Source organism: Dama dama, chromosome 5 (genome assembly GCF_033118175.1).
Source record: "Dama dama isolate Ldn47 chromosome 5, ASM3311817v1, whole genome shotgun sequence".
NCBI classification, from domain to species: domain Eukaryota; kingdom Metazoa; phylum Chordata; class Mammalia; order Artiodactyla; family Cervidae; genus Dama; species Dama dama.
In genome coordinates, this window is record NC_083685.1 from 18317114 (window position 1) to 18329522 (window position 12409).

The window sequence follows — 12409 nt, forward strand, 5'->3', positions numbered from 1 at the left end:
GAGGAATGAAAAGGTGTGTGATTGTTACTTCAATTCACCTTTTCCCAAATATTAGTGAAGTTGACTGTCTTGGCTATCTGGGTTTCCTCTCATGTGACCTGACTGGTAATATCCATTAACTAGTTTTCCATGGAGTTGTCTTTTTTGGGTAAGATTTCTTTCTATATTCTGGATGCTAGAATCTTTGTCTATTAAATGCATTGCAAATATTTACTCCCAGTCTGTGATGTGTCTTACTTTGTACAGGTTGTGTATGTGTGTGAGAGACAAACATTTTTAGCTTTGGTGAGTCAGGTTTATTGATTTATTTTGTGTTTTTTGTCTTATTTAAGCAATCCTTCACAGTACTGATACTTGTCTGTATTTTGTTTTTAGACTTTTAAAGTTCTTTTAAATGCATTTATATAGATTAATACAAGTGAAATTTATTCTCTGTTTCGTGTGAGGTAGGATTTTTTTTCCCCCTTGTTGGAAAAGCCAAGTGTCCTAACTTCTCCAGTGTTTTCTCACTGATCTGGACTGCCATTGCCATCACATCCAGGTTCTCACAGTGACCTGGGTCTGTTTGGGGCTCTCTTTTCCTGTTATGCTGATCATATTGCCTCTTCTCTTAACCATACTTGAAAGTTTTCATTATTGAACTTTAGAAAAAATTTGATGTCTGGGAGGGTAAGTTGGGTAAAGGAGTGGAAAGCTTCTTTGCTTTTTTACTTTGAAGTCATCGGTCTTTAAACAACTGTCTATAATTATTTAAAACAGCACTGGCTGAACTTAGGAAAAATCCACTTGCTGCCCAGACCTTTCTAGGACCGATCGGTGGCGAGGGTGGCTTCGCTTTTGTGTGAAACTTTGGGCACTTTTACTTCTGCCTTTGCCCTCTCCCTCCCCTACCAACTCTCACCTCTGGGTTTTTCGTTTGTGATGTCTCTGAACCAGGCGCTGCTATTGGGTCTTCCGGTATTTACATGCGGGCCGTGGTGGGTGTTTTGCGACTGGGCGGCAGTACCTCTCCTGTTGGTTACTGCCAACCAGACCACAGTGGCAGGCCTGACGGAGTCTGGGGTTTCCTGTTACCTCACTGGCGCTGAGACCCTGGATTCCAAAAATAAATGCACGAAAAACCACTGTGACCTCACGGTCTGCGCTCGCACGGTGCTCTAAGCGCTGGACAGTCTTCACCCCGGGCCGGCCCAGGGGGCTCTGCTCCCCCCGGAGACTGACGGACAGGCTGCCTGAGCGCTCGTTCTCTGTCCCCCTTTCTTCAGGCAGTCACACGCAGGCCCAGGGTGGCTCCCGCTGAGAGGATGAGCAAGTTCTTGAAACACTTCACCGTCGTCGGGGATGACTACCACGCCTGGAACATCAACTACAAGAAGTGGGAGAATGAGCAGGAGGAGGAGGAAGAAGAGCAGCCGCCGCCCACTGCAGCCTCGGCCGAGGAGGGCAGAGCCACTGACCCCACCCCGGCCCCGGCCCCTGTGCCCAGGCCCCGCCTAGACTTCAGGACCACTTTGAGGAAGCTCTTCAGCGCCCACAGGTTTCAGGTAGGTGGGCAGAGGCCCAAAATGCCTTGGGTGGGGCAGAGCCATCAGCCCAAAGTCACGAGGTCAGGTGGGGGGCCCATCTCTGTCACCAGTTCCTCCACTCCGCAGATATCTACCCAGCACCGATCGATCGATCGTGTGCAGGGCAGGTCCCCTGTTGTCAGGGGCAGGGTAAGTCCTAATCCAAAAGTCAATTAAAAATTCATCACCTGATGAATACATTAAACAAAATGTGATTCACCCCTACTCAGCTGTAGAAAGGAATGGAGCACTGACACATGCTATAGTGTGGATGCCCCTTGACAACATGATCCTAAGTGGAAGAAGCCAGACCCAGAAGGCCACATGTCTTGTAATCCCATTTATGTGAAATGTCTCGAATACATACATCCACAGAGACAGCAGAATAAAGGGAATGGAAGGGGGGAGTGACTGCGCAATGGATGTAGTTTCCAGTTGAGGTAACGAAAATGTTCTAGAACTAGATACCAGTGATGGTTGAACAACCTTGTCAATGTGCTTAAGACCTCTGAACGTTATGCCAACCTTAAAGGAGTAAAAATGTTAAGTTTTGCAATGTTAAATGTTAAGTTATGCAAAATTTACCCCCTACACACACAAAGGAAATGAAAGGATAAATTGAGGGGGGGTAGTCTCTTGTGAAGTGATGCTGAAAATGTCTGCCTGGAGTAACCAGCCCACCACCAATCTCCAGGTGTGGTTATGGGGAGGCCCTGACAGGGAGACGCAGACTTCAAAGAGAAGCAGAAGGAATAGGACTTCCTACAGGGTTCAGTGTCAGTCCCAACGTGAGTGGAGTCTGGCCAGCCCTGTCTGAACCCCATCCCGCCACCCCAGCGTGGGTGAGCAGGTGTCTGCAAGCATGTTCTGAGACCCAGCAGAAAGCGGGAGGCTCCTTGTCAGCCCAGTCCCTGAATGGAACTCTTTGGGGGCCCCTGCTGCAGGTTACCCCTCTTCAACCATGATAACCCAGCTCCTCCCTGGAGATGGTGTCCCTTCTGAAAGTAGAGAGAAGCAGCCCTTGCCTCTCCCATCACTGACTTTGCTCCAGGGTAAAAGAGAAGAAATTATTTTGGTCTTTTTTTTTTTCACTCTCGTGTGACTTACAGAAACAAAGCAGGCAACCCAGCACTCCTGGCAGCTCAGCGCTTTCCTCTGTAGCTCTGCCAGAAGAGGAAACGTGGTATTATGTTGTTGGGGTTGAAATCCCAAACTCTCAATTTCAGGAGCAGAAAGAAGGAGCCAGCTTCCTCCCAGCTGCAAGGGGAGCCCTGGGGAGGTCCCCCCTCTCCTGACTGGGCCCCCCAGGCCACGTGGCTCTGGGGAAGAGCAGAGGAGAGGTGTTTATTCATTCACTCAACAGTCACGAATCTTAGCTTCTGCTATCACTGGGGTCACGGCAGTGAGCATGGTGGACACATCCCTGCCCTCACTTGCAGAGGATGGATGCTCCATGGAGAGGCAGGCATTCCAGAAATCAGACAGATGCTGGATACAAGTGGAGAGAAGCCTTCTGCAGGGAAACAAAGAGGGGAAGTGGCTTTGAGAGATCCTCAGGGTTGGGGAGACCCAATTGAGGATGTGAGGCAGAGAAGGTGATACTTCACCTAACACCACGAGGCTGGGCAGGAGTGCGGTCTGTGGATGGGAAGGGAGGAGCTTCCCAGGCAGAGGGGCCATGTTTGCAAAGGGCCCGAGGGAGGAAAAGAGTCTCCAGCATTGGAGGAATTGAGAAGGGTCCACAGGGCTTGTGTGTATCCGGTAGTGGGAGAGAAGGCACTGGAAGTCCACCCACTGGCAGTGGGCAGCCATCAGTGTCCCGAGTGTGCAGTGGGGAGGCAGTGACGTGAGCAGTTTGTAGAGGGGCCTAGAGTGGAAACAGGGGGGCTACCTCAGGGTAGGGAGTAAGGGTTCAAGGGTTTGATCTCTGCAGATAGAATCCACATACAGGAAGATTCTGGAATCCCCTCTCTTGGGTGCAGTCTCCACCTGTTCCCATGGTCTGAGGTGACCAAGGTGACTTATATAGTTGACTGTTGTCACTTCTCACAGGATGGCACAACCAACCAAAGGAGAGAACTTGGGGTGAGTCAGGCCTCCGTGGTAGCTACAGACAGTCGGGGGAGCATAGCCAGGAAGGCCAGGAGGAGCCTCACTTTTATCACCTGCTGACTGTGGCCAGGCCGTCTGCTGAGCGCACATCACACTTGATCTCACTCGATGCTGCCATTGTCAGTCGGGCTGGAAAATGCAGCCGAGTCCCGTCTCCCCCGCAAGGACACTGAAGCTTGTTAGAGCTAACGCCAAGGCACGGCAGAGCTGAGAGCTGTGCCCAAGGTCCAGGCTAACGGGAGCCATCCCAGGACTGGCCACCCCACAGCCCGCTACACCCTGCCCCTCTGGGTGCCGCTGCTAGGGTGGCTGTCTTCCAGTGAGGACCTGGAATTAACCCACTTCCCTGAATTCTCAGCATTTTTCCTTGTGATGTGGCTCCCCTCAGAACTAGTCCTGCCTTGTGAACTGGTGGATTCAGAACCTTAGGAGTCAGTCAGTTCATAGAGGCCAGGGTTGGGACCCAGGCACTGTAGTTTTGTGACCCTGGGTCTGTCTCTCGATCACTTTTTAAAACTGAGGTGAAATTAAAATTAATTAATTAAATCATTTTATGATCAAATTAATCATTTTAAAGTGGATAATTCAGTGGCATTTATTTAGTACAATGATGTTGTGCAGCCATCACCACTATCTAGTTCCAGAACACTTCCATCGCCCCAAAAGAGATCTAGTACCCATTAGACAGTAACCCCCAGTCCCCGACAAATCCTAACCTGCTTTTTGACTATACCGGACATTTCATGTAAATGGAATCCTACAATGTGTGTGACCGTTTGTGTTTGGCTTCTCTCACTTAGCATAATGTTTTCTAGGTTCATCCACACTGTAGCGTACATCAGTGCTTCATTCCTTTTTACGACTGAATATCCAGTCTGTTTTTAATATCTCTGTGCCTTGGTTCTAGGCCAGACAAGCTCTTAGATCCCTTTAGCTCCAATATGAAACCAAAGAGGGAGGGAGGGAGGAAAAAAGGAAAGATGCTGTCTGAGGCTTGAGTCTTCATTAAGCTACTGAATTCGGATTTGTGTGAATATTTCATTACAGAGCACTTTGCCATACAATTTTCAACAATAAACCATGTCATCAAATACTTTAATTAGTGACATAATTGTTACAGATCGAAATGGTCAAAAGGTTTAATAGTCCATTCTTTATAGGCCTGAACTGGTTCAATTGCGACCTGAAACTGCAGAAACTGCCAAAATAATGGCGGACTAATTCTCAGAGGTCAAGATCTATCTGCCTGACAGTGTAAGAGGCAAGGCCCCCAGGGAAGTGACAGTCCAGTATGTTCAAGGGAAGAAAGAGGTCACACAAGGGTCAAGGGAAAAAAGAGGAACCCCCCCACTTGGGGTTCCTCCTGTTGCTGCCATTTCCACCACTCCCACGTCATCCCTGTGGTCTCCCCAGATGCCATCACCTCCACCCCACCTTTACTATCCAATTCACCATCATCCCCACCTTCATCACCATGACCACCCCCACCGCCATCGGTGAGACCACCCACTTACTTCACCCTGGTCCCGCCCCCGCCAGCTCCCCGCTCCAGCAGGTCACAAAACCCATGAGATTGTCTTTCCCTCAGCTCCTCTCTGTTTCCCAGGACACCCAGAACGAACTCCACCCTCCCCCTGCAGTGAGCACATGGGGGTTAGGGTGGGCACCTCAGGTCTCCAGTCTGAAGCTGTTTGACGGGCACAGTGGACATCACCCTAACCCAGCTGCCTGGAGGAGGCATCACTAGAGATCCTCCCGCGACTTAGCTCTCTGAGGCTGGATGTTTTATTTGTTGTGCCTGTGTTCTGGGTGTACCCAGGCAAGCAGCAGTTCCCAGAACTAGAAACACAAAAGCTTTAAAAAACATTACTACTTATTTTTTGCCATCTAGGAATTAGCAATTTGGTTCAAGAGATGCTGAGAAGCAGTGAGCTTCCGAGTTACGAGAAAGACCAGTGGTGACCGAGGGTCAGTCAGTGAGCTGCACGGAGGCTTTAGGACAGGCACGGCGCCAGGCTGGAAGGAGGGGCTCCTGTGAGAGGAGCCAGCCCCCAGCAGGCCTCCTGCAAGGCGTTGGAGCTGCTGTGGGCAACTGGCCTCCCATCCTTGACATCCAGGTGTTAACAGCCCTTAGAGATGGAAGGAAGGTCCCTGTTTAGGTCTCATGGTTTCTTGCTTCTTCCCTTGGTCCACAGGTTATCATCATCTGCCTGGTCGTCCTGGACGCCCTCCTGGTGCTTGCCGAGCTCGTTCTGGACCTGAAGATTATCCAGCCCGACAAGAATCACTATGCCCCCAGGGTAGTGTGTCCACAGCCCTTTAACACGGTTCACTCTTGTTACCTGCACTGAGGGTGGGCGGAGGGAGCAGCACCCGCAGAGAATCACCCAGGGCTTCTCTGAGAGTAGTTTGATGGGGTGCTTTCAGTCAAAGAGCAGAGCACATGTCTTCCTTTCCCAGTTGTAGACATGAGTTCCCTACAAGCAGGAGACCTCAGGTCACCTGATGGCTTACAGGCTTGCATCTTGAGCTGTCCAAGACAGAGCTGGAGTCTGTCACTGATTCTCAAGCCAGGAGAAGGATTCCTTCCCATTCCCCAGAGGAGGACAGGCTGTTTGTCCTCCTGTCATCATGCTGACGTGGTCCCTGTGCTGGAGCCACTGGGGGATGCGCCCACCATTCAGTCCCTGATTCACAGTTACTGCCTGGCCCATCCCAGACAGTCATCCAGAGGGCAGTGGGTGCACTGGAAATGCACCCTGTGTCCCTATCACCAGTAACTGGGAGAAGGCCAGGGGCTTAAAAACATTTCACCACACCCTTTGAAAAAAAATTCAGTGGACTGTGCATCAGTGTCTTTTCAACCGGCAAGAGGACAGGAAGAAAACATTAAACCTCCTTCCTACTCGTGGCCCCTTTGACCAAGGCAGCCGTTAACGTTCTCTTCTGTGACACTTGAGTCCTCTGGTAGATGGATAATCTTTTCTCTCACTCTACTGTTTAGTAGAATCAGTAACTTACCACCTATGTTCACTGTCTTGTGCCTTTTTTCTTTACTTTTTATTATGAAAAATGGCAAATATACATTTTTCTGTATTTGCTTTCTTTATACACATACAAACATGCTCATATATTTTTGACCGTTTGAAAGTTAGACATCGTGACACTTCATCCCTGAGTACTTCAACAATGCCTAAGAATGAGGTTTTTCTCCTGTAGAACCATAATAGCATTATTACACTTAAAAAAGGTATAATTCCATAGTATCTAATAACCAGTTTTCATTCAAATTTCCTCTTTCATAGTGCATTTTTTTTTCCAAACTAGATTTCTGACATTATATTTGAGCTCCTTTAAAGTCACTCAGTTGTGTCCAACTCTTTGTGCCCCAAGGACAATACAGTCCATGGAATTCTCCAGGCCAGAATACTGGAGTGAGTAGCCTTTCCCTTCTCCAGGGGATCTTCCCAACCCAGGGATCAAACCCAGGTCTCCCGCATTGCAGGTGGACTTTTTACCATTTGAGCCACCCTGTTGCTTTATTCTGTTTCCTGTACAAGACAAGTTAGGTCAAGAGGCTCAAAAAACAAGAGTTCTTCAAGGGTGGGCTATTTTTTATTTATTTTTAAATCTCATGGTACCTTGGGCCAGGGACCCTCTATTAGTCTGCTGGATCACTTGATTCAGGTCGTAAATGCTGAGCTGTTCCACTGTCCAGGGACACTTTTCCCTTTGCAGTTGTAAATAATCCACACGGTGACACGTGAATATCATACAAACTTCTTCCCCAGTTAGCATCTATCGATGATCATTGTGTGAGTCTGTGAACACACTGGCTTGCAAATCAGTGATTTCTAATTCTGCCTTTCCTTCTACATCAACTAGTCAGTATCATTTTATCAGTTCAGTTCAATTGCTCCGTTGTGTCAGACTCTTTGTGACCCCATGGACTGCAGCACACCAGGCTTTCCTGTCCATCACCAACTCCCAGAGCTTACTCAAACTCATGTCTGTTGAGCCAGTGATGCCATCCAACCATCTCATCCTCTGTCGTCCCCTTCTCCTCCTGCCTTCAGTCTTTCCCACCATCAGGGCCTTTTCAAATGAAGTCAGCTCTTTGCATCAGGTGGCCAAAATATTAGAGTTTCAGCTTCAGCATCAGTCCTTCCAATGAATATTCAGGACTGATCTCCTTAGGATGAACTGGTTGGATCTCCTTGCAGTCCAAGAGACTCTCAAGAGTCTTCTGCAACACCACAGTTCAAAAGCATCAATTCTTTGGCGCTCAGCTTTCTTTATAGTCCAACTCGCATATCCATACATGACTACTGGAAAAACCATAGCTCTGACTAGACGGACCTTTGGCAAAGTAATGTCTCTGCTTTTAATATGCTGTCTAGGTTAGTCATAGCTTTTCTTCCAAGGAGCAAGCGTCTTTTAATTTCATGGCTGCAATCACCATCTGCAGTGATTTTGAAGCCCCCCAAAATAAAGTCTGCCACTGTTTCCATTGTTTCCCCATCTATTTGCCATGAAGTGATGGGACCAGATGCCATGATCTTAGTTTTCTGAATGTTGAGCTTTAAGCCAACTTTTTCACTCTCCTCTTTCACTTTCATCAAGAGGCTCTTTAGTTCTTCACTTTCTGTCATAAGGGTGGTGTCATCTGCATATCTGAGGTTATTGATATTTCTCCCAGCAATCTTGATTCCAGCTTGTGCTTTATCCAGCCCAGCATTTTGCATGATGTACTCTGCATATAAGTTAAATAAGCAGGGTGACAAAATACAGCCTTGACATACTCCTTTCCCGATTTGGAACCAGTCTATTGTTCCATGTTGGGTTCTAACTGTTGCTTCTTGACCTGAATACAGATTTCTGAGGACGCAGGTCAGGTGGTTTCATATAACCATCTCTTTAAGAATTTTCCACAGTTTGTTGTGATCCACACAGTCAAAGGCTTTAGCATAGTCAATAAAGCAGAAGTAGATGTTTTTCTGGAACTCTCTTGCTTTTTCAATGAGCCAATGGATGTTGGCAATTTGATCTCTGGTTCCTCTGCCTTTTTTAAATCCGGCTTGAACATCTGGAAGTTCACGGTTCACGTACTGTTGAAGCCTGGCTTGGAGAATTTTGATCATTGCTAGGTGTGAAATGAGTGCAGTGTGTGATAGTTTGAGCATTCTTTGGCATTGCCTTTCTTAGCGTGTATCACAAGAACACAGCCATTCTTTTCAGTGTTCAGTTTCAAATGGTCCCAGATTTGGTCACTGTTGAGCCTCTTTGAGCTGACTGCTCTGTCCTTTTGACAAGACTCTTGCCTTTGAGTATTTCTTGCTTTCTGGGCCAGGATGATGTCTCAGCTCTCTTCATACTTTCCCTGCCCCAGAATGGAAATGGTTCCTCTAGTGATGACTAGTATTTATAAATCTAGATCTGGGAACTGTCTTCACTTATCATCCACCTTGGTGATCATTTCTAGTAAATACTTATGGATCAGCCTTGGTCTTTTGAACAACCGTGTACTACTCCATGGGCAGGTACCGTAATGCTTTTATTTTTTTTTCCCATTTATTTTTATTATTGTAATGCTTTTAAAAGGACCCTAGTCTAATGAACATTTCTGTTGTTCTACAAATAATGTAGAAAATCGTCTGTTCTGCAAATGGTGCTGCAGTAAATATCCTTACTGTCTTTGTGCACATGTGAACTTAGCTGTATGATAAATTCCTAGCAGTGGAGCTGCTGGGCCAAAAGGCATGGTGGATGTTTTCAGTTCTGCCACTGCCCCATTTGCCCTTCAGAGAGCAATGTCTGTGATGTTCCCAGCTACAGTCAGAGCCCGAAACCAGTGCCTGGTGCTGGCGGGAATGTGGGATTGGTCAGGGGAATGGATTCTCTCTGGTGACTGGGCAGGTGCATTCAAAGCTGGCTCACCCGTGGGAACCACCTCAGTCACATGAGCCACTCTCACGTGTCTCCTCTCCCCCTCAGGTGTTCCACTACATGAGCCTTGCCATCCTCACCTTTTTCATGATGGAGATTTTCTTTAAGATATTTGTCTTCCGCTTGGAGTTCTTTCACCACAAGTTTGAAATCCTGGACGCCATCGTGGTGGTGATTTCCTTCATCCTCGACATCGTCCTCCTCTTCCGGGAGCATGAGTTCGAGGCTCTAGGACTGCTGATCCTGCTCCGGCTGTGGCGGGTGGCCCGGATCATCAATGGTATGTCCCCTGCGCTCCTGAGTGGGGGCGCTGGGGTTGGGGGGTGGGGGGGTGGGACAGTGGGTAGAGCCTGGAAGGGGCACAGAGCCCCCGGTCCTTCTGGCAGCCAAGAGAAACATGAAGTGGTCTGCTTTGGTGTCCCACTGCCACCTGTAGTTACAAATTGACACCAGGACATGTGCCCTGAGAGGAAGGACCCTTCTCCTTTAGGCTCTATTTTCATGATTAATGAAGGATGTTAATAGAAAGGATTATAGACCAATCCCTGATCTGTTCCCAAAGTACTTTTGTTTCTCAAGAGGTGTTTCCTAAAGAGAGTTTTATCAAACCCCGTCCCACCCTGGGAGGGACACCATCAGGGAGGGGAGCAAGGAAGCTGAGAAACACTGCATTAGATTCTGCCAGCTTGCGGAAAATCACAACACGAGTGAGCACGATGAAGGCTCTGAGAATGGCCAATGTTTTCCAAGTTGACACTTTGGGAGGAAATAACACCTGTCAGACTGCTGTAGACTCTGGCTCTGGAGAACTCGCTGGGGGAAACACCGCTTTCCCGGATTTTAGGCACAGGTCCTGTTCCTCACACACTCCCTGCGGGTGTGGGGAGCCTCTGTTTCAGAGAAGCTGTTTGTGTTGTGATTTTATGTGGACTCAGTGACTGGTCAGTGGTTCAGCCGTCAGTGAACGCCTGTCCGTGGACCTGCCGCGTCAGAATCACCCTCAGCGCTCTAAGTGGCGAGTCTGGTGCGGAGGAGCCCAGGCCGGGTGTCTGTTCGCGAAGCACTCCCAGGTGATCGGTGCCCAGCAGGTTTGGGAATCCCTAGACTAGGGCCCAAGCCGATGGGCTGTGGGTGGTTGTCAGGAGACCAAGTGAGCAACAGTGAGGCCTGCTGGAGGCAGGCCTGTCCCCTGCCAAGCGCAGTGAGTCCCAAGACGCCTCCTTTGTTGGGTACCGCCCGGCAGGGTAAGGGCCTGTGCAGCGGCTCTGTCGGGCACACGGGCTTTGGAACCTGCCAGTTCAGATCTAGTGATTTAGAGTAAAGCCTATTAAGAACATTTATTTGGATTCTGTCAAAGGAAATAAAGGAAGCTCTTCAGATAACGTGGAAGATGCTTATGCCGACTGGTTTTTTTCGGACAGAAACATACTCTGTGCAAAGGTTATGTGAGGTAGCTAGACTGTGACAGACTTATCAATGACTCATGAACCAGCTACTACCCAGTACTCTTCACATCACACTGTTGTGAGAAGTGTTCATTTTGTCTAAAAAAAAAAATTGCTGCGAGGCGTAGGAGGACTGGCTACTGCCCATTATTACACTGCTATAAGATTTCAGCGTGACTGAACATAGGCTAAACCAGACTCAGTGGGACAGCCAGGAACACTGTGAACCAGGAATGGCTGCTTCCAGGCCTGGTGGGCACCACACACGTGGGTGACGGTCCAGACTCGGTCACTCACACTTGGAAGGGGGCAGAATAGCCCCACTGTAGCACAGGCTTTGAGGCCTCATCCCCACTGTGGTGTGGGCATCGGGGAGCTCTGTCCCCACTGTGGTGTGGGCATCGGGGAGCCCTGTCCCCACTGTGGTGTGGGCATCGGGGAGCCCTGTCCCCACTGTGGTGTGGGCATCGGGGAGCCCTGTCCCCACTGTGGTGTGGGCATCGGGGAGCCCTGTCTTCCCTGTGGTGTGGGCATCGGGGAGCCCTGTCCCCCCTGTGGTGTGGGCATCGGGGAGCCCTGTCCCCACTGTGGTGTGGGCATCGGGGAGCTCTGTCCCCACTGTGGTGTGGGCATCGGGGAGCCCTGTCCCCCCTGTGGTGTGGGCATTGGGGAGCCCTGCCCCAGCCAGGGTTCAGGTTAGTGCCTGACAACTAAACTGGCCACAGCTCTGGAGGCAGAAAGTGGGGAGAATGACAACCCCAAGCTTGAGCATTTCCAGACTTGTACTTAATGCTGCTAAGTAGCAGAACGTTTATGAACAAGGTCCCTTAAGGAGCTTAACCCTCATCTGGTCAGTGATTATTTTTAAGGATTTCTCACACCAGGCAAGCCGAAGAAGTACGTCTCAGCTGGGTACTGAGCAGCTCAGAAATGAAAAACCTGACCCTCCTAGTTATGATGCCTTTAAGCCATGATGATTGTTTTATTTCTCACTGCTCTTCCCAACTGTATACATTTATAAGGAATGCAGAGTTTTTTTCCAAGTGGTTAAATCAGAAATTGGTATCATAGAGACCCTCACCATTATTTTTCAGGGATAATTATCTCGGTTAAGACACGTTCAGAACGGCAACTGTTAAGGTTAAAACAGATAAACATACAACTGGCCACCAAGATCCAGCACCTTGAATTCAGCTGCTCTGAGAAGGTAAGAAGGTGCTTGGGAAAACACCCTGTTTACAGATTGTTCCCTCCCAGCCAGGCCTCGGCTCTCATGGGGCCGTTAGCCCAGAGCCCCTCTTCCCTCGGTCAGGCCTTCCTTGTCCTTTCAGATTCAGCTCA

General features: G+C 48.9%; 1 protein-coding gene across 3 annotated transcripts in view; it reads left to right on the plus strand.

Annotated features, from left to right (window-relative positions):
- The window catches only part of HVCN1 (hydrogen voltage gated channel 1), a 30990-nt gene that overhangs the window by 17983 nt on the left and 598 nt on the right, over positions 1 to 12409 (plus strand). For all 3 annotated transcript variants that reach the window (XM_061141924.1, XM_061141922.1, XM_061141923.1), the window contains 4 exons: positions 1266 to 1544; positions 5873 to 5977; positions 9672 to 9903; positions 12163 to 12275. In XM_061141924.1, coding sequence (XP_060997907.1) covers positions 1266 to 1544; positions 5873 to 5977; positions 9672 to 9903; positions 12163 to 12275 — 729 coding nt within the window. The remainder of the gene's footprint in view (positions 1 to 1265; positions 1545 to 5872; positions 5978 to 9671; positions 9904 to 12162; positions 12276 to 12409) is intronic.